This window comes from Heliangelus exortis, chromosome 2 (assembly GCF_036169615.1).
Source record: "Heliangelus exortis chromosome 2, bHelExo1.hap1, whole genome shotgun sequence".
In the NCBI taxonomy this organism is placed as follows: Eukaryota; Metazoa; Chordata; class Aves; order Apodiformes; family Trochilidae; genus Heliangelus; species Heliangelus exortis.
The window spans coordinates 9,131,772-9,154,223 of NC_092423.1; the positions used below are offsets into that span (position 1 = coordinate 9,131,772).

The window sequence follows — 22,452 nt, forward strand, 5'->3', positions numbered from 1 at the left end:
TTGTTCTACCACTTCTGTAGTCTGATGTGGCTTATTTCTGTGTGTACTCCTGAGTCAAAACCAGGCCATTAGTATGGCTTGAGCCAGTTGTTAATAAGAAGTTGTCTGTTGATAGTGTATTCTGGCCTGGCTGGAGAACAGTATTTTTTTTAAAGTACTGCTGCTGTGTTTTTTAATATACTTTTAAAGGTCTTAGAAGGTCTCTAGAAAAAGGTCTCCAGGTGTTTCTCATTGGGATTTGACAGATTGCAAGCAGATTTTCAGCTGTTCAGAAACAGCACATGGTCATGTCACTGGGTTGTAGTGTTCCTGGCAAATGATTCCTCTTCCCAGTCCCCAGTCTGCCAACTGGCCATACCAAAGTGGTAAAGCATTTGAAGAACCAGTTGAAGAGAAATATTGGATTGTTAGGAGTTTGCCTTTAACATACATTTCTGATAGTTGTAGTGAGAAAATACATATGTGTATTAGATTATAGCCTTTCTTGCTCTATATGGTTTTTGCTTTAATGTTTTTTTTTGGGTACATGTTCTGGTACTGGGGATCACAGTTGTCAGTGTAGGTGTCTGTCTTTTTTACTATAGTTGCAGTACCAGTTTACGTATGAAAACCTATATAGCTAGTGAATACTAATTTCTCTTGATCTTGAGTATTAATTTGGTGATGTAAAAGATTATTTTTTTCACCTCTTAACTATTGTGGTACTGTAGAGGTATTCGTTTCCAGAAATATTGACTTAAGCTGGTAATAGATGAGGGGTTTCTCCTTCCTTTAAAAGAAATCAATTACAAGACATTTTTGGATTGAGATTTCCCTGCAAGATTTAAGCCTTCATCGTGCTACAGAGAATTTGACTTCCAGTTCTTCTAAGAAAAGATTAAAACGTTTTGCTTCTCGGTGCTATTTTTTTCACAAATCAGCCAGAGTTTATTTCCTTTAAGTGCTTTATCCAGCATGTGCATCCCTTTAGTATTGGGTGATTTTGAATTAGCTTGATAAAGATTACATGGATAGACACAGCATTGTCGTGGTTAATAGAAACCTGTGCAGTGAGGTCTGTGGGCTGCAAGATCACTAACAGTGCCAATGACAGTGAAGTATGGCCTTATCGAAAGGAGAATTCATAAGAGGCTGCCCTGGGACACTGCACCACTGTCCTTCTGTGTATCCTGACAATGTTATCTGTCCTCTCAGTACGGAGTATCAAATGTCTGTCACGAGTACAGAAATTAATTTAATGTCACCTGAAGACATGCAATTAATCTTTTCGAGGTTTTCATAATACCTTTACAGAAAGAGTTGCCAGTTTGGCGGATTTGGATTTTGGGGTTTAGCAGAAGATAAGGGAAATTAATTTTTCATCAGGGTTAATACAAGCTAGCAGGGCCACAAAGGCTGAGAAAAATGGTTTGGGAATTTGTCAAGTGTTGTCACTCTAGAATAATGCTGCTTAACGTCTGATAGGTGTAATCAAGAGTTGAGATTTCTATAGAGGGGGATTAATCAATTTGCTCACTACAGAATGCAAGTTGGTGATACCATTCCTTCATGGGGTTTAAGAATGAAAGTAAGATTTGATCTGTCAAATTGCAAGCAGCTCTGACAGTATCAATAGGCATTTTTATCAGTACATTTTAAAGTATTTGTTATAAATAAATTTGTACTGCTAATGTTGGTGGCAATAAACTTCATCTTCATTGTAAAACTGTCGTGATTATGACAGAGTAGAGAGCTTTAGCTTGCTAAATTCAAGCATGCCCACATAAAATACTGCTTTTAGAATTTGTGATCTGATATTGGACAGAATGGTATTTATGCTTCCTCACTATACATAGATATATATATATATATATATATATCTATGTATAGTGAGAGAGTCCCACTATTGAAAAGCAGCCTCAAAAAGTATCAGTGAATCAGTTCTAAAATTCATGGCCATGGAATCATATAATTCCTTTTTTTTGTTAGCCCAGTTTTGGACCAAACTGTTGAGACTTTTTCTCAGTAGAAGTGTGAAAACCTTTCACTGTGTAGATCAAATCCTTTTGCCTCAGTCTTTTGTGTTTGGTTTAGTAATACACAGCATTTGAAATTAACTTGTATTGGTACTGTTAGCATGCGCAGTACTTTGAATTTGAAAGATGGTTTTTTGCACTTTCCCCAAACAGAACTCCTGCCACTTAAAAAAAAAAAAAAAAAAGGTATTTTCATTTATCCAGAATTAACAGAATAATGGTTAAATTTCATTCCACAAAACTCTTTCCTGGCTATGTGCTAGGAAGATAGACCTTTTATAAAAGTTAAAAATTCAGAGCTTGAAGGTCACAGTGATTTGTACTGCAGAAATTAAGTAATAGACAATAACAGAAAAAACATTCTATTGGTTTGCAGACAAATAATGGAAATTTACTTTTCTGCTGAGGACTTTGAGGAAATTTGTAATATAAAATCAGAGCTTGTATCAGTCAATCAATCACAGGTCTCTGTAGTGGAGTGAGAAGTATCCTACCTGGTTTCAGCACTTTTTGCTACAAATTGTGTTAGGCAGGCCTTGATGATGCATTGCTTAAAGAATTACTGTTGCCCTGTGCATCCCAAAATGCTACAGGAAAAGTCATATAATGGATTTTGACAAGAGAAGACTTAAAATTTTAATACATCCTTGTGTTACTACGTGTTTAAATTTTTGGGGGGGGGGGAGGATGTAAACTCATGAAAAAAACAGCAGCACAAGAAGTTGTCTTTAGGAAAAGCAAAAATTGATTTCAAATGAGCTAGAGCTGAGACATTTTAAGTAGAAGATATGCTTCTGTGATGTAGATGTTATTTTGGGTAGCTTCTGCAGTGCCTCTTCAGTTCACTCACCTACTTGCCTGTGGTTTTGCTCTGTGTTTTGCTGCCAGGTTATTGTGTACCTTATGGGTGAAAATCAGGGGGCAATAACTTTGCAGTCCAGTGCCTTTTCCTCTAAAATGTTAATGCTCTTGTGAACATGTGGCAGTAAGTAATGTTCTGAGGTTTTCTAGCTTTAAGTCCAGATTTTAAAAGCTCTTTGGGGATGTTTTGTTTGACTTAGTTCTTCACTGGTTTGCCTGAAGAAGGCACTAATTGCCTTGCATAGCAGAAGTTTAAGGGATGGTATTGGTAAGTCTGGTTTGCTACTAAATTCTACTACACAGGTTGTTTATGTTGGCTTGAACAGTGCTTGTCCTTGCACTGTCATGTCTTTAACCAGTGAAAAGGGAGTTAGAGTGAAAATGGTTATCTGAGGCTTTGCTGTTTCGCTTGCCAGGCACATAGTCACCTAGGAGTCACCCTTGGTTTTAATTTTCTTACAAAACCCACCAGATTTTGTCTTGAGTTGAAGCCAGGGCACCCTGTAATGGGAGACAATGTATTGCTGACTTACAGGAGCTTGTTGGTGCTTGAGCACCAGTTTGGTTCCTCACTGTCTTCAGAAGTGGTGCTGCAGGCTCATCTCTGCTTCCCCTGTTCAGTTCATCTCAAGAGCAGTTCAGAGCAGTTGTACAAAGACCTTGATTCAGTTGCCCTTTTTCCTTGTTGCAAGAATAGGCAGACCTTGCTCCTTCCCCTTTTCTTACCCTATGGACTGTGTTGTTTTGTATAGGTTTTCTTATTTCTGAAATGTATTAAAAAGTTGGAGATGTTACTGCCTTCCCATGGTTTTGCAGGAGCATCATGCCAGCAGTGAAACCCAAAGGTTACATTTGAGACCCCATCAGAGAACAAACCCCATCAATTTTTCTGTCAGTGTGCCTTTGATATAGTTGACTGCTTAGTTTATATAGTTTTATGTGTGATAGATTTGTGATGGTTTTGTGATAATTTGTCCTGGTAGTTAAATATTGGGTGGTTGTTGACCATCCTGGCATTTTATAGGAACTTATTGTTTGCTTTGAAGTTTCAGTAATGAGCATGCTTGATGTGTCTCATACCTTAGGGCTCCACTCTCTGATACTCTTCCTATGTCCTGGGATCTCTTTTTTGTTCAGAAAGAAATCATCACAAATGTGTGTAGTTGTTTTTCCACAGAAGGCAGTTGGCAGAGATTAGATTCTAACTCCCAATACTTCAGTTTAAATTCCTCCTAGAATGTTTTTATTCCTTAGGTCCCTTCCAACCTAAACCATTTCATGATTCTGTGATCTTCAGGTACTGTAGCACTGAATAAAAGAAATTATCTGATAAGCACAGAGGGCTTGGGGAGATGCTGATACTGGAACTAATACTGAAATGAGGAGGATGTAATTCTGGTTTCTTGGTCAGGTTTTGTTGAGGGTAAATGTTTGGAATTTTCATAAGATGAGCTGTTGCTTTTATGCTTTTGAGCAGCAATTGAAGTTCCATGTTACAGATGCAAAGAATTTTAACTTGTGGATATTTAAGGAACATGAAAAACCCTATGCAATTAAAGATGCTTTCAAATTCTTTTTTCAGTTATGCCTTCTGTTGAAGAGCTTTTGCAGGGTTATCTGAGCTGGGCAAGGGTCTTTGATGAAAGCCCTATGTGCAGATATAATGGTCACTGGTATTTGAATTCTGAAGTTAGAGTCCAGTTAAGGTATAGATATAAAAATACAGTGCAGTTCATAAATGTAAAAGTACCTGATCATTTATTGGGCTCTTCTGTCTTCTTGCTCTATGGGATATTTTTCAGGGACTGAGCTGGTATGGATAGCAGAGCACAAACTCAAGAATGGCCTCTGTGTAGGAAAAGCTGGGCTGTTTGCATAGAGACAGTGGGAGGAAATAATTTCCCTTAGTGCTTTCAGATTATGATTGGACTGAGAGATGTAGTGGAAAGTGCTGCATAGGATGAGAGAGGGACTTAAGTGACTTTTCATTGTGTTTGTGGTTATAAATATCTGTAAAAAGAACTTTTAAAAACAGTAACAAGATGTCACAAGAACAACAAAGAACCAAAACCCTGGGGGAAATATTCCAAGTACAGACAGTGTTTGAGGAAGGAGGCTGCTTAAAAGGCTACTGGTGTAGAAGTTGGCAGAAGAAGTGTGTGTTTAAATACACAGCAGTTGTTAACTGAAGAGAGGTGAGAGTTTTAAAGATAAGTAGAGTATTTGCCTTGTTCTTCAGTCTTCACAGTTCATTACTCCTCCTTCTCCAATGTGTATGTCTCTCTCTCTCTCTCTCTCTCAAAAAAAAAAAAAAAAAATCATAAAACAGGCAGGCCATAGTTCACACATAACCCTGGAAGGCAGAATGATTAGGAAAGTGAAAATGCTTTGCTTCTTTGTATATGAAAAGACATCGAACACTGTAATGGTACTAAAGTCTGAACAAACTAAGCAGTTCTTCGGGTACCGTGGGTTTATTTGAGGCTGAAGCACAATTTCCAGGCTCAGCCCTTGCACACGCCTGCCACGGCCTCTCCTGTGCACCGAGTGAGCTGGATGTGGCAGGAGGCTGCTCAGGGCAAGGGTTTGCAGTGCCTGGACACTGAGCTGCCTGTTGTGTTGTTGATTTCAGCAGGGGGGAGAGGATGCTGGCTATTTTCACCCCGAGGGCCAGCCCCAGCGGCCTCAGCAACCCCCGGAGCCGAAACAGCAGCCAGTGCGGAAGGTCACATTGACAAAGGGAATGCAACAGCAGCAGCACCAACAGCAGCAGCAGGCACAGATCCATTCAGCAGCTCCTCAAGGAGTCAAAAACATCCAGGGAATCCATCAGCCTAAAAAGGTGATTTTTAGATGCATATTGCTGCTAGAAGTTTCACTGTCTAGCTGTGTTGCTCTATTAATAATTAGCATTCTGTTTGTCAATTGCTAGCACAGGGCTGCATGACCCAGGAGATGCATAATTGCATATAAAGCTTTTAATCTGGAGAGGCCTATTTGTAGGCAGCACAGACTGGAGATGCCTGCAGGTTGTTTCATCTGCTGACTTTCTGGCCAGCACAGTAACTCCCTGGGGAAATGCATGGGTCCCAAGATAGCTACTGTAGGAGATAGTATCCAATGTGCTTTCTGGCTTTAAAGCCAAGAGTTGTGCTGAAGTTGTGCTTGAGCATTTATTCCAACTGTTTCTTGCATACGTAGGAGCATACAGCAACTGTCTCAGGATGCACTTTGGTTCATCCTTGAAGTTGGTATCACTAAAAATAGTTGGTGGTCTCAAAACTGGCTTTGGCACTGATCAAGTGCTGGAAGGAGGCAGGGAGGTGATTTGGGCAGCAGTGGCATGTGCCTTCTCTGCATTTGCAAACCAACACACTCCCTGAAAATAGCTGGTATTCTGTTAAGTTATATCTTGCTTTGGAACTGTTGGCCACAGTTTTCCTGCTTCATGTAAGGATAAACTTTCCTTACTGATGCAGAAGGATGTGATAAGTTGCTACCCTCCATAGGCTTTTCAAGGAGGAATACAGAAACCTTATAGGGTGTTAACTCAATGTTAAATGTTAACTGCTTAATGTTTGTTACCCTGTTTCGTTGTTATTTTTCCTCTCCCCCAGCTGCTTGACCTTTAATTTACAATAATTAAATCCACACATTTTCTGCTTCAGAGGATCCTGCAGGATTTAGGTGAAAGGAACTTTGAAAAAAATATTTAAAGTTATTTGCTACAAGGGAGTACCATCATGTTAACAGCTCAAGAGTTGGTAGCAGTAAAGACTGGAGATGCTTGAAGCAGTTTGCTGACCTTGTGGGGACATTAAATTTACCCATGGGTTGAGAAGAGGAAAGGGAAAGGGGTCATTGATGGGGTTTTTTGGCAATGTTTGAAATACTGGAGCTGAACTGTGACTAATTTTGAAAACTAGGATATATATTTTGGTCTAAGACCCTCCATTGCTTAGTTGATATGTGCTAACAATGAGGCTTTTAGCCTCAGTATGAGATAACATATATTTAAAACCCCCAGTATAACTTGGTATCCTTCTAAAAGATGTTTGTATAAGGGCTGGATGGATATGTTAATAAATTGCTTTTCAAATCAGCAAACAGCACCAACCTGTTTTTAATCGACCTGTACTTTAATCAAGTCTTTAAGTAAATCGCCAACTTTTGTATCATCTGTCAAATGCAGTGAGCAGAAGCACTAGGTAAGTAAATCAAAATACTGTTATTTTGTTGTTGGCAGGTCATTATGCACGGGAGAGGCAGAGGAGTAGCAGGCCAGATGGGCCGAGGACGCTTGATGCCAAATAAACAGAACCTGCGAGTGGTGGAGTGCAAACCTCAGCCCTGTGTTGTGTCAGTTGAAGGGCTTTCTTCATCAACTACTGATGTCCAACTGAAAAACCTGCTGATGTCAGTGGGACCCATCCAGGTAGGTCAACCTCGGTTTATCATTTTTGTGCCAAAAGGCTTTCATTCTGGAAAGCTCAATTAATTCTCTGACACTAAATACAATGTGTGTTTATTGGTAATTTATGTTTGAAGGCACCCCCACTCACACATGCTACACCTGGTAGCAGAGACAAGCACGTGATGATTCTGCAGCACGGGAGATACAGTAGGATTTTGCTAACCATCATATTCCTGCTGCAAAAGAGTCTCCTTCATTTTGCAGTTCTTATAATATCTGTGTTATTTTCTTAGACAATATGAGCCTGTCTATTCTGTGTGGTTGTTTAAGCCAAATGATCTTATCAAAGCAAATACAGTTTTGGTGGCTCTCCTTGGTTTTATTTTTCACTTGCAACTACCCTCTTTTTTGACACTGATCTGTTCTGTCATTGCCATCCTGGGGTAGGAGCACTTCATGACCAAGTGAAGATACAGTACTGTGTCACACCATCTACTTTTTCAGATGAAAACAGTCTCCTTTAAGAAGTTTTCTTTATAATTCAGGTTTTTTTCAGAAAGTTCCCTTCAGGAGGGGCCCATGAGCAAGGTTAGCACACACTATGAAGGTTCTGTATTTAAACTGCCTCCTGGAACTGATGTATCAGTTAAACTGACTTTAGGAAAACAGGAGATTTTTAAGGCACTGAAGGGCTTAGGAGACCCTGTCTGACTTACTGTAGTACATTTCAAAATATCAGTCAATTAATAACAAAACATACAGAGTTGGAGAAATTTTTCCTTATTTTTTTTTCCAGTTTTGCCACTTTTGCACCTTTCCAGGTGCTTCTTTTGGGAGGATCAGTGTTTTTTGAATGATGAATATAATGCATGAATTGTAACTGTGAGACTTCTTTATGAGTGAGATCATATCCAAAACACACTGCTCTCCTAAAGATGTACACTCTGCCTCACTTCTTCCCAGTTTGGTAAATGGAATAATGCTGAATTATTTACATTGTCAGTTCAGAGAGATTTAATTTGTTTGTGAAAGCAAAAATACACTCACAAAGTACTTCCCCTTTGTGTTCTGTAATACTGTAGGGAATTATTCATATGGTTCCAAAGCACGTTTATTTAGGGTTTAGTTGCTAAGTCTTGCTTGAGAATATTAGAAGGAGATTAATAGAAATCCTGCTAGGAAATAACCACAATTGAGAAAAGTTATTGAGAATGTGCTAAAAAATTTATTCAGTCCTTGCTTTTTCATAGTACACTCCCAACTGGTGTCTCAGTTCAATATCACAGGACAATTTAGAAGGGTGTGCTGACAGGAAGAAATTGAGAGCAAATTTTCCAGCGTGACTTGATACATCCCTGTGCCCTACAGAACTTACAGCCACATCAGCTGAACCTTTGGAAGTTACAGTTTCTACATCATCATCTATGTCACCTTATCAGAGATCTGAAAGTACTATTTGAAAGGATGCTTGAATTTAGCTAACGCTGCAGAAGGCTTTTCTGCTAATTATGACTTAAATATCAGGTCTGGCTTGTAGAAGGCTCTAAATGTCCTGCCTTGTAAGAGGCTGAATGATGTTTCACAAGTGTGGATAGTGAGATAGGGGAGAAGTGATCCTTGTGTAGGAATCGTGGGAGGCTGGAATCACCATGTGCAATATTTAGCTTTTTTTAATTTTGTGGTACCATGATGTACCACAAAAGTGTTAACACACCAAATGAGGAAGAGGCAGGAGCAATTTTAAGCACTTATAAGGCAAGAACTGTGAAAACAGAATGTTTGAAAATCTAAGTTATTCCTGTTCACAGTAATTACATCTGTACAGATGGTGCTAGATTTTGAAAGAGGTCAAAATCCTGGAGTGCAAAAGTGGATTTTCTTGTGGCTATAAATAATGTTTTTACTGGTGTTTGTGCTCAGTGCTGTACAAGTTCCCCTGCAACTGGAAATGGTCAGCGGGCTGTGATAGAGAAGGGATATTTTGTTTGGTTTTTTACTTATTCTTCCTTGAAAAATGCATTTCATGTATGTGACTTGAAACGAGGAGCTCACGAGGAGCAAGTGAGACACTGAAGAGAGCCAAGTAGCAGATGGAGGGATTCCTTGCGAGCTGAGTTATGGGGGTTTCATGTATGAGGACAAAGACAGGTTATGGCCATGACCAGAGCAAAGAGATCTCATGTTGTGCAGAGCTCTGATCTTTTAAGATGAAGTGTTGCAGCTCGATGAACTGATATAGGAGGTATTCAGGGAGGTGGCTCTTGTGACCAAATAGCAAAGTGAGAAGCTGTAGCTGCTTTTTGGAACTTGGACAAGGTGCCTAGGTTTTTAGTTGGTTCTGATAGCATTCAAAAGACACTAAGAAGAGGGGGAAGGTGAGTCAGTTATAGTTGACTCCATTTTTAAGATGTGGTATATCCTTAGCTGTTGACTGTATTCAACAAAACTTTATTTAACGAGTTGAACTCTGAAACATCAGTTTCTTGAATTTTACTTAACACAGGAGGGCAGAGGATGCGTGTCAGACTCATACTTATTTTTCTCAATTGTAAAAGACTTTTCAAATCCAAATCAGAACTTGAGGAAGTTACCTTCCTGGCTAGGTGGTGTCTTGAAATGACACATGCCTATTATCCAAAACCCAAGCCTGTGGTTGAAGATAAAGGACATAAACCTCTAATAGTAAACAAGCATCCTCCCTCAGTGATGTGCAGATGCAGCTGCTAAATCTGAGTATTACCTCTTGTGTATCAAATTTTGCTGCAGCCAAGGCATGAGCATGTGAATGGCTGCACTAAGGCTTGGATGCTGAAGAAGAGGGGGAGATATGTCCCAGTGATCTTTTTACTCTTCAACAACAAGAATAGATTGTGAGCTGGACCTCTGCTTAATCTGCCCCTTCTGTGCTGGTACATCTGTAGAACAACTGACAACAGCACCTATTTTCAAATACATATTTTGACTCCTGGTTTTGTTGCAGTGTGCTTGTCCTGCATGTGTTTTCTCAAGAAGAGGATATTTGCCAGCATAACAAAAAGTTGTAACATGTTTATGGAAAAAGTCTAAAGTTTACCAAAGGAGTAGATGGGAAGGAAGAGATTACTTTGTTTTTTCTGGTTGCAGGAGAGCTTTATTTTATTTTTAGCTTTTTCGTGTCAGCATCATTATTGAGATAGAAGTACCTTGCACAAACCATGGGAACAGAAGTTGAAAACTTCTTCAATTTATGATGTTTAATGTTCCTAATTTTGCCATCAGCCTGCATTGAGGTGATGGTTCTGGGAGGCAGGGGTTTGGAATAGCTGGGCATGCATAAAAGATGAAGCTGAAAATTAACCATTTTTTCCCTTGCATTCCTTAGAAATGGAGAAAATTATCTTTTCTGGTATTTGAGCTTTGAAATACCATCTATTGCCTAATCACTGAAGACACTTCTAATTCCCATCATTGCTTCATTGAAACTGCTTTGTTATTAACATAGGAGAAAAAATACTATTAAGATTCTCAAGATACTGAATAGAAGAAAATCCTTGAGGCTTCAGGAACCTCTCCTTAGTCATAGCTGCATTTTACAAATCAAATATGAATAAATTATCAGGAAAAGTGCTTCCTTTCAGCATACAGTTTGCTGTCAGACTCTTTATGGAGGGGATAATCTTTCAGATACAAATAATATACCTGCAGTAAAATCTGAGTGCTGAGTCTAAAATAATTGTATTCTATAAATAAAATTATGCATTCCAAAGTGTTGGAAAGTACAGAAGATTTCTGAGCACACCACCAAAATAGAGCCTCCTGAGGACCACCCAAGAGCAGTGACATTCAGTACACATCCATCCAGAACCAATTGCCAAAGGAGATTACTAATAAACTGCAAAGGTCATGGAAAACCCAGAGCATTTTTTTTTTGTGCTTTTGAATCCAGGTTTAATGTTCATACTGTCTAAAGAGGCTTGTGTTCAGCTAGTTATTGCCACCTTAAGATTTATTTATTTTTTTTTTTAGGATGGTGACAGAGGGGATCTTTTGCTAGATCTCCAGACAATTTGAGTACTGAATGATACGCAGAGATGTTTTGTCATCATCATCCTCATCTTTAATCATGTTTTCTTGCCTCGGATGATTGCAAACATAAAACATCAATGCACAATCTCAGTATTGCTTTGTGAAGATTTAAGATCATAAGCTCTGATGTTAAAGACAACAACAAAGGAAAACTAAAATCCCCTGAAACTCTACTGTTTTATCTCAGAGGTGCTGCAACTGTAGCTGTATTTGGAGTAGTTTTACAAATGTGACTCTGACGGCACAGTCATTTCTTTTCTGGTCTCAGAGGGGAGAGAAACAATTGCCTTGTTGATTTGGTTCTCTTCACTTCATAGAGTGTTGGTGCTACCTAGTGCTCAGTTAGGGTAAAGACAGCCACCTGCACTGGTACTGAGTTCAAAATCAATGAATGTATTTTTAGTTTAAAAGCTTATCTGTGGAGATGATAATTGTGCGTGGATGAGCGTGCCCAAAACGTGAGTGCTTCTGCAGCATCAGCAGGGTGGTTCTCACATGACAGAGCACTCAAGGCTGGCATGGTGACCTGTAAAAACATCTTCAGCCAAGAGGGTTTGCCAGCTCCATTGACTGTGGAAGAAGACGTGGACAGTCCTGCTCCATCCTTGGAGTCGGGGGGAAGAGAAGAGCAGCTCTGTAATGAGCGTGGCAAGTTCAGCCCTGCTGTAGAGCAGTCTGTGAGCTTGAGATGTTCATCTCAAGGATAGGAGAAGATCTGTTCTTCTCACCTCCTCTTGCATAGGGAGATGAAAAGGTGTGCACTTTTAAAGGCAGATAGTTAGCAAGTCAGAGGTGGCAAAAAAGCAGGAAGGTGGAAGGAGCAGAAGGTGGAAGAGATCTGCTGCAGCAGCTGAGGATAAAATAAATACATTCTGCCCCAGCCTCTATGCCTGTTGGTAATGGCTAGGAAGTATTGCTCCTGGGAAAGGTGCTCCAGTTGTCAGGAAACTGTGAGGATAATAAAAATGTGTCAGGATTTATTGATTGGGTGAAAACCAAGTTGAATTTGATCTTTCTTTTTTGAAAGTGTATGTTGTGCTGTTTTTTGGCTTGTTGCAGAACAGGTTGGATCACACAGTGGAGATGATGTTGGTTAGGAAATGTTTAATATAGGCAAGATTTACAAAATGCTCAGAAAAGGCTTTGTCCATCATTTGGACCAACAAAGCCAAACAGACCTACAGCAAATCTCTGTAAAAACATCAGTTCTTGTGAGATGTGCTATCCCTCCTGCAACACCACACTGCCAAAAGTACCCCAAGGATTGCTATGGGGGACTTTGCCAGTGACCTGTTCCAGGTTCAAGTCCTTAACAGCTATTGCTATGGCTGATACCTGAGTGCCAAAACACAGATGTCTTGCATACTGTTGGTAATAAACTGTTTGAATCGTTCTGACAAAGTCTGGATGACTTCTAGTTTATACTCTAAGGCTTGAGCTATATGCAGCTAAATGCATAACTATGTTATTCATTCTGTATTAAAGCCATTTCCTCTGTACACATTCTTTCAGTATGTCCAGATAGAGTAAGTACTGCAGATCATGACATTTCTGTAAAACTAATTCAGTGTGTTGGCTTTAGACCTAAGGCAGTATCCAAAAGAAGCTAAGAGCATTGGATAGGTCTTCATATAGTACTGATGACAGTGTTGAAAAAGTAACACAAGTAGGTATTGTTACAAAATCAGAACATAATTTTTCAAGATATCTTTGTCAGCAATGTTCACTTTCCTATTTGCAAGTTATTATAGATGAGGATTTGTTAGAAAGCATAATGTAGATCATGATTAATGTTGAGATATTAAAAACATTTGTCAGCAAAGATTTATGGTGTTTCAGACTGCAGTGTTTCAAGCTATGGTGTTCATGTCATCAAAGTAACTTAGCTTAGTAATTGTCTTACTTATTTCTTGATAAAATGAAAACAGAACTTTTTTTAGCCTAAACTGGGTATATATACCTAAACAAATATGAATTCTGCATCCTTTTTACAAATGTAGTTTGAGCACAGTGGAAGCTGAGAATTTGTTTTAAAACCATTTGAATTAAATTTTGTTCAGTTAGTTTCCAACCAGAGAAGTATTGTCTGTGTGGTGTTAGTTTATCCTTTTTTTTTTACTGTCCTTGAAGTTCTCTCCCTTTTTAAAGCATAGACAAGCATTGCAGCAGTAGTTAAGAAGACCCTGAGCTAGAAGTTACATCCTTACCCTTGAGGTGTGAAATGGAAGGATCAGATGGGTTGGCTTTTTATTTCTGCAGTTGTCTGCATTGACAAGTGGAATTAAATCTGGTAAAGATGCTTTTCAATAGACTTACCCAAGAATTGATGTCTTTTTGCCAAAGCAGTTGAATATTAAAATATATTTAGTGCTTTGATTGCTTTTTTTTTTTTTTCCCCTTTGGAAAATAAGTCATAAATACAATATAAGAACAGGCTGTGACATAATACCCAAAGTAGTCAGTCAGTTAACATTATTAATTCATATAAAAGTATAAGTAAGTTGTAGTAAGATTTAGATACATTGCCTCATTTAGCTAATAAGTCTGCACTGTACCAGAATGTCTTCCTTTACTCAGCTTTTTATATGCTAATTACTGAGAAGTTTCTTAATAATTTATCACTATGGGTGTACAAACTGCAAAATCAAATTTTGCTTTTGTACATCTCAAGAATATTAATGCAATAATAGCCCAATTATTGTAGAAAAAGTCAATAAATGCAGCTGCTCTACAATTGATCACAACAGGGGGCTGGAGCACAAAGCACTGAGAGAATCTCCTGTGGTAACTGAGTGAGGGCTGATGTGAGGATCAGGTGTCAGCAGGAGGGCTGGAGATGGTTCAGGAGAGGAGAGAGAAGCAGGTGACTACAGGACCTGCAGAGTACAGTTGAAGGGATGCATCCCTGCATTCTTTTCTATCTCCTCTTACACAGCTCTTCTCCGAACTATTTGTCCTTTCAGTGCTTCAGACAGGTTTTTCTCATAGTAACTGTGAGTTCTTTCAAAGGAACAGCTGTTTTTCTTTTTTTTATTTCTCTTCGGATGATTTTTTTTCCAACTCTCACAACTTGTTTCTCAATCTTACTTAATGGCCGTGATTAATTCTTAGTCTTCAAAACTTAGTCTGCAGTGATAGGGCTGACTTAGTCCTTAGTTCTTTTCTAAGCCAGGAAAGTGGTGTCAAGAGAATGTGTATTAGATAGTTCTATAAATGATAGTAAAGCAACATCAGTCAAGTTGACATCAATCAATGTGAATTTCAGCACCTCCTTCACCCACTTCAGTTGATAACCACCAGAACTGAGCTTTGTCCAAGGTCTTTCACTTGGTGCTTCATGCAGTGACTGTGTTCTCGTTGGTAAAATGTGCTTAACCTTGTCAAGAGCTTTCTGATTAAGAAACCAAAATTCATCTTCCAAGTGTTTTCTCTTTTAAAGCTAAATCTCATTCATACCAGCTCAGAAAATAAGAAGTTGCAGTGACTTAGCTAAACCTCTCCATTGTAGCAGCTTTCCAAAAATTATACAGTGCACATTAATCTGCTGATGCTTCTCAGGTTTGCTGAATCCTTTCACTTATCCTACAGGGGTGGTGGCAGTGTTAAACTTCTGTGATTTTCCTAGTGAGAGGGAAACTTCTTGATAATTACAAAAGGGTGCAAGGTAGCTTCTGCCAAAATTAATTACTTCAAAATCACAGGTAGATAAGTTACAGAAAGAGCATTGATATGAACTGTCAGGCTGAGATACAAAGAAATATGACTATCAGGTCTCATGGCTCTTGTTAAATCAGCATCTTATCAACCTGAGTCTCACCTGCTCAAAAAATATATAAGACAATATTAATAGCAAATTTCATCCAGGCATTTGACATCTTAAATAAAATGCTGCGTGAGACTGAATGAACAGAGAACACATTCGTTGAATTAAAAAGAATCTTTCACTGAGTATATCACCCTTAAAATGTATCACCTAGTGGGATTCTATGTGGTTTCCCAAGGACTATTTGGTTGTCTAAAGATATGTGGTACTTTTCTAATAGTTTGTTTGATGATGCAGAATTCATGCAGGTGGAGTTTAAAAGTGTTGGAATCATAGCCACTTTTTTTTGTTGAAACAGTATGAGGATATGTAGCCTACAGATCAAAATCTACCATTTTTTTTTTATTTCTTTCTGTCCTGTGTAACCCATGGCAAGCCCTGATCCATGAGTATACATAAGGTAATTGACTCCAGGTCCAGGAGAGGAGTTTGTATGTGAAGTTGAGCTCTGCCCACTTGAATGTTTCTCATTCAGTTGGTGGGTATTTGACTGCAGGATTTGGTTCATCTGTATGGATTGGATTGAGAGCTGTTTCCTTTGGTTAATGAGTGATGGTTTGGGCTTTTTCAGTGGGTAGAGCTGCTTAATGCTCAAACACCTTCAGCTGGGACCCTGACTGTGGTCTCAGAATTCTCTTTCCACTGGACACTGATAAGAGAAAAGAACTAAGTTTGAGAAAAGAAATACGGCAAAATTTCCACGCATTTGATGCAAAATGAATTGTTTTTGTTGGTTTTTTTTTTTTTTAAATGGAACTTAGAGTGAATATGATTTGTCCTTTTGTCTCTGCAGAGTTTACAGATGCTTCCTCAACAACGGAAAGCCATAGCAAAATTTAAGGAGCCAGCACATGCTTTAGCATTTCAACAGAAATTCCACAGGTAAATAATTAAGCACTGCTGCCGCCTCTGTTCAGTCCCTCCTTTCAAAAGATAAAATCAGTCTCCTCTCCTCAATGTTTCTCTTAATCCAGTCAAGCATCTGTCTATTAGTGACCTTCATAGAACCTCCTTGTCTGCTCTCAACCCCTAGAATCAGTTTGAGTACCAGGTTTAAATTTCTTTTAACTTTTAACAGGCACATGATAGATCTGTCCCACATAAACGTGGCACTGATAGTTGAGTGATGTCTGCTGAGAGAAACCCTGACACTGACAGAAGCCTGCTCTGGAGCTACACAAGGCACAGTGACAAAACCATCGGGTTACAAAACCTTTCAGCTTAGTCTTTAGTTGCTCTGTTGAACTACAGAAAGCAGCAAGAGGTCCCCCAGAAGAGCTGAACTTGAGAGGATCTGCGGAGGTGGAATTTCTGTTGGGTTTGTTCACTTTCTGTTGTAACCAGATGGAACTACAGAGTATTCTTTCAAAATGCTTTCAATGCATGTAGACACTGTTCTTCAGGATCCTACTGTGTGACTGCAGTGACTTGGGAGAGAACATTGACATCGAAAGATTTGAAAACTTTCTTCATAGCAAAGAATATTTGATAATGGTTGCTCTTATCTTCAGTGCAAGGTGTTTGAATGAAAACTCACTTTTCTAAACAAAACCCATTAGTTGCTTTGTATATCTGTATGTGCAGAAGATACTCTTGCATAGACTTAAATGTGGTCTTCTTCACTGAGGAGCAGTATGCTGAGAAACTTTGGAGGTGACGCTGGAAAATTGTAGTTTTGATTTTTTGTAAATATGTTGAGTCCGTCTTTGCGTTTTTCTGTTCCAACACAGACTTCCATCTTCTCCTTCCAACTCCACCTATTCCATAAAACCCTGTGTAGGAGTAACATTGCTGTATTTTCCCTTGGTTTTTAAAAACAAGGATCTTTGCCCTCCAGTATCTTCGTGGGGTAATGAATGTCAAGTTGTAACTAGGTTGATTTAAATGACGTTGCCAGGTACAAGGAAAAAGAAATATTTAGTGGCTCAATTAAAAAAATATGACATAGCGGGATAGAGTGGGAAATTCCTAAGTTCTTTTGGGCTAAATGTTTCATCATTGCCTTACGCTTTTTTTAATCATTTTTTTCCTTTGAGATTTATTTTGTGATTAATGATGAACCATAAGAAACCCGTAACTGAAAGGACTTGGTTTGATGCGTTGTTCCCAAAACATGCAGGATTCTTAAGAGCATTGTGAATCTGCTGGTGAACATGGCAGTTCCCAAAAATAATGTGCAAACATAACAGAGCTTATATTTTATCGAAAGTAAAATCCCTAGTATTGATTGGAACCATCTAGATGGTGGTGCCAAAAGAACAATTTTTTTCAGTTACTTCTGAATAAACTTATTAAAATGCCATCTTTATATTGGATTCCAGTTTTTATGAACATTTCCCTAGATTTTAGACTGAGCTTTTGCTTCATCCCTCATTTTAGGACTACTCTTAAGTATTCCACTCACTATTTAAATGAGGAGACTTACAAAAACCTCACAGGTTTGTTACCTGAGTGGCCACAGAACAGCACTGTTGGTATGTAATGAAACAGCTGCAAATGGGATCCAAAATAGGTATGCCAAGCATGGAAAGATGAACTAAAGAACTAATTTTAAGGTAGCATAGGGGTTTTTTTCTTTTTCTTTTTTTTTTTTCCTCCCTTTTTGGCATTTTTGGGTTTTTGTTTGGTTTTTTTTTTTCTTTTTGTTGTTGTTGTTGTTGTTGTTGGGATTTTTTTTTAAGATTTAATGGTAAAAAAGTCACAAAGACCTAATTGCCTTTCTAACAGTTTTGGTCTAGATTTTCAATTAAGTAGAAGTTACTGAAAATAATGAATGAACAGTAAATACTGCCAAAAGTCTTCTAGGTAAAACTGCTCTTTGTTCACTGGAATAGTATACAATAGTGTAGTACTTTGGAAATATTTCACTGGGAAAAACATTTAAAGAATATTCTAAACCCATTTACAGCTTAGTGACCAGACACAGTAACTTCATGAGAATTTTTGCCTTAAAACTGAGTTTCACGCCCACCTCTATAGTGCTCCATTTATGTGTAATACTTAATAGCATCCAGCACAATTACTGTTCATAAAGTGTAATTAGTGCTTCAGGGTGCCCAGAATGAGCCACAGGTAGGAAGTGCACATTGGGAGCCAACCCTGAAGACTCAGGGGAAGTGATCTGCCACGTGCTGTTTCCCTCCTCACACCGTGAGCACTAGGTCCCCTACACTTCCCCCTTAGGTTGTGTGATTTTTATTTTAAAGAAATAAATGCTTATATTTAAAATGAGTCATTAAACAGTTATTTATCCCACTGTTAGGGAGCAGCTTCTCTCTAACAAGGAGGTTGGGAAGACATCTCAGAGTGGAGTGATAATAGTGTGTGTCTGGAAATGTGGGTTAGATGCAAATGCCAGACAGGCCAGCAGCTGTGTTCAGTAGTAGGAACATCTGCAGTTGATCAGCTGTCCTGTCAGCAGCAAACATTATTGGGGTTAGAGGGTTTCTTGGAGCCTAAGAATATGGGTTTGATTCAAAAGTCAAAGAACTTTGTAGCAGCGCTTCAGCTTTGGGTTTTGAATCCATCCCAAAGAGGCTGAGGTTCAGCCAAATTCAGTTTTAAAAATTTTTATTCAGTTGAGTTTTTAATTTTATTTTATTTTTATATACAATTGTGTGGCTTTGGAATGAAGACATGAAATTGCCTCAGATCTATTTAAATGTAGGAGGCAACGTAATCAATGCCTGTTTAATGACTAGATGCAGCCTCTTTAAAGGCAGTTGCAGTAGATTATTCCTTGTGTATAGACAGTATGGGTGGATTGCTGGTGATGATTTTAGGTGCTTATTGCAGTACTTGGGTATCTTACTGTAAGTAAACTCACTATATGTATGTATGTCTATATGCATTTTATTATACACATACATACATTCATACTCACACCTGAGTTGACACCATCTCTCTCTAATATCCTAAAAAAACTCTGTAGCAAATGTAGCAGTTAGGTGAGTCATTTGTTTAAACGTTTGTTCTCAAATCCTGACTTAAAGTGGATCTCTTGGCAATGATCAGTTTGGATGATACAGCTCATTTAGATCTATTTGTTGTCTCCTCCCAAAAAACCCTGAAGGAAGCAGAGGTAAAGCCAGACGGACGCGTTCTTGCCGTGTTCTCTTTCAGCACATGGTTCAATCTGAACATCTTAAGTTAACTCTCTTGGAAGATCTGTTGCAACCATTATCTTGTTCTTTCTTTATCATGCATTCAAAATACCATGCAAAATGGAAAAAAAAAAAAAAAAAAGGCATTTAAAGTAGTATGTAAATATTGACCTTTTAAAATTAAAATGTTACTCTAAGTACTTACAGTCAACCACATCTTACCTATTTGTTAGTTTTTTGTGTTGTCTTATCTAAGTTGAATGGATACGGTTCCATAAATGTTGATGTGTTTTTGTGTATATCTTCAAATTTTTATAAAGATGCTAGTAAGTCAATACATATATCCTGATCTGTGTATTATTTGTTCACAGTTTTTATTAGCATAATTTTATAATGATTTTAATGGGCAACTCCAGTAAGTCATTATATGGAGCCAACTTTTTTTTTTAACAAATTATTTTGTTTTCATCTTGTAGCATTAATCTTATTTTGCCTTGACTAAACGATTGGATTGACCGTATGATCTGTGGTATTTTAGTAGAATGTTTCACTTTTTTTTACTAAAAAAAAAATATATTTAAATCTCTGTCCTTTAACTTTTGAGGGGAATTACAGTGCACTGTCAGACCAAGGCATGGGGGTTCTAGGTTTGTTCCATTGTGCTGTGCAAGTACAAATTAGGTCTGTTGTGTAATATTGTTTTCAAAAGTTTGGGATATTTTTGATTTTACACATGATTTGGGTTGGTCATGTAACACATTGGTTCATCACAATGTTAGCAACTGGTGTGGCACATGTAATACTGTAAGATGGGACAATGTGAAGTGTTTGAAAAGCTCAGTCCAATCACTGCTAGGCAGGAGGAGGACAGGTCTGTAGCATCTTCATAGCTGGGGGAGCTGCCATGCAAATGATTCTAAATAGTGGTAAAGAATAAATTAAGACAAGGGTATTGCTCTTGCCCACATCCATCTCCAAGAGACGTTGGGAAAGAAAAGTAAATAGTTGCAGCCTTCGTGTAAAGTATCATCAGATGCCTGGTTTGTTCCCCAGTTTGAATCTGAATATTCTATACAAATCTCCAATTTTCTGTGAAAAAGCCATTCTAGCCATTTAAATGCTAAGCAGACTGGGCATTTTAGTTCTCTGGTGTTAGGTTTCCACTGCAAGGATGAGATATTTTTTTTTATAAAACCATCCGTTTCTTCAGAATATCTTTGAGCGGCCTTTGTCGTTTTTTTTTTTAACATTATCCAGCTACTTGGAATAAGAAAGAAACTTTTATTTGGTGCTGATTTTTTTTTTATGTAGTTTTCTTCTATATCTGTGTAGCTGGAAATTATGCAATTCTCCTGGAAGCTACCACAGGCACTTCCCATAACTGTGTGTCTGTATGAGTGTGTGGGTGCGTTGCCCTCCTAGCTGGGGTGAGGGGGTGGGTGGGAGGGTGTGGGGTTTCAGGGTTTCAGTTTTGGGGTTTTTTCAGCAATACCCTGGATTTGTTCTCTGGCTTAGCACTGTGTTGTTCATGTCCTTGACGTAGTGCTGTATTACTTGAGTCATGATACTTGAAGGTGGAAATCTGGCTTCACCTGTTCACTGTCAAAAAAAGTATTTTTGTTCAGAGGACACAAACCTTTTTTTTTTTAAAAAAAAAATATTTTTTGCACTTTCTTTTAAGCAGCTTGTTGGATGAAAAAGTAAATGTGAAGGAAGCAAACGCTGAACAGATAGCAGAAAGTTAGCTATATTATAAAGGTCATTTAGGGTAACGTAGGACTTTTGTTTCAATGTTACCTTAAATCATGCCTTAATCTCTAATTATTCTTAAACATATTACTTGGTAGTATTTTATCTTCAATTAGTATCAAATCCTAAGGATTTTATGTAAGGTTTTTTTGTAACCTGATTTTTAATAATGGAGATGACATTATCCACATGAGCATAGGGTCTTGTGTACAAAACCACTGATTCATATTGGATCCTTACGTATGCCATATTCTGGTATATTATGGTTGGGAAGGATCATTTTGTTCTTCATAACACTGCTTTTTGCAGGGTTGGGGTTTTTTATTAAAAATAAACCAAAACAAACAAAAAAAACCCAAAAACCACAAACCCCCCTCCATTTTCTACTTCTGTGCTTACTTTGGTGGAAAGTATGGTCCTTACTGCACTAAATAAAACCTCAAGGGGAAAGTTAATCTCACTGGGTCTTTTAGGTGGCTGTGTTGCTTTCTTGTTTCTTGGTTGGATGCACTGATTTTTCTAACTAACTGGAAAGGGGCTCTATATATACACTGTTTTTCAACAGGATACACTGCTTTTATCTAATGTAACAGCACTTGGGTTAAGTGATTTTTACCATCTGAATAATATTACGTGGTATTACAGATTAAGAATATTTTTGTAAAACCTGTGTACAGTTAAATGTAGCTATATTGCAATCTTCTGTGTAGACACTTGGAAGATCACAGTTTAAAACACTGTTGTATTAATGTTATGTTTGTTCAGTGGTTCAGGATTTTTTTTGTGTGATTCTAATGTCTTTTAATGTCCATTGTAATTTTCTCCTAGTGTCTACCAGGCTGACTTTGGAACCTTACAGTTTTGCTTTTATTTAAACAATAACAAAACCATTTTTTGCAGGAGCTTTTCAGACAGTGAGAAGTTTTTCAACGATTTAACTTGCAGTTAACTTTTTCACTTACAGATACAGTGAAGACAAGATACTAATGCTCATTTATTCACAGCTGATTTTCTGTGCCATGGGATAAAATTTATATTGCTTCAAGGTACCATTAGAGCAAGTCAGCTTTTTTTCCCTGTGATACCCTTTACCTCTGCCCTATGCTTTACCTCATTTCCATCTCATTTGCCCCCATTTTTCCATTCCTCCCACAAGGATATTTTTATCCTTGTTACATTCCTGCTGTTTTTACTCTCTGTTCATCTCTGGACTTTTTCCTATCTGGATGCATTGCATTCAATCTTTTGCTCTGTTTTCTGTCCTTGCAGCTCTTTTGAGGATACACGAAGCACATCATATTGTATTCTTCTTTGCAGATTTTGTTACATAAACTTGAAGTTATTTTTACAGGTATTAAACCTTAGGAGATGCTGCCTACCTCAAAGCACTGGAGAAGCATCACTTAACAGTTTTTTGCTTTG

At 38.1% G+C, this 22,452-nt stretch overlaps 1 protein-coding gene across 7 annotated transcripts in view; it reads left to right on the forward strand.

The window, feature by feature from the left end:
• Positions 1-19,801, forward strand: part of RBM33 (RNA binding motif protein 33) — an 88,558-nt gene extending 68,757 nt beyond the window's left edge. For 2 of the 7 annotated variants that reach the window (XM_071734731.1, XM_071734729.1), the window contains exons 16-19: positions 5,512-5,718; positions 7,123-7,311; positions 15,972-16,060; positions 16,257-19,801. In XM_071734731.1, the coding sequence (XP_071590832.1) occupies positions 5,512-5,718; positions 7,123-7,311; positions 15,972-16,060; positions 16,257-16,305 (534 nt within the window). In that variant the 3' untranslated portion in view covers positions 16,306-19,801. Of the gene's footprint in view, positions 1-5,508; positions 5,719-7,122; positions 7,312-15,971; positions 16,061-16,256 lie in introns of all 7 variants that reach the window. The other 5 variants (XM_071734734.1, XM_071734730.1, XM_071734733.1 and 2 more) reach the window with 3 other exon arrangements.
• Positions 19,802-22,452: the final 2,651 nt, after the last annotated feature.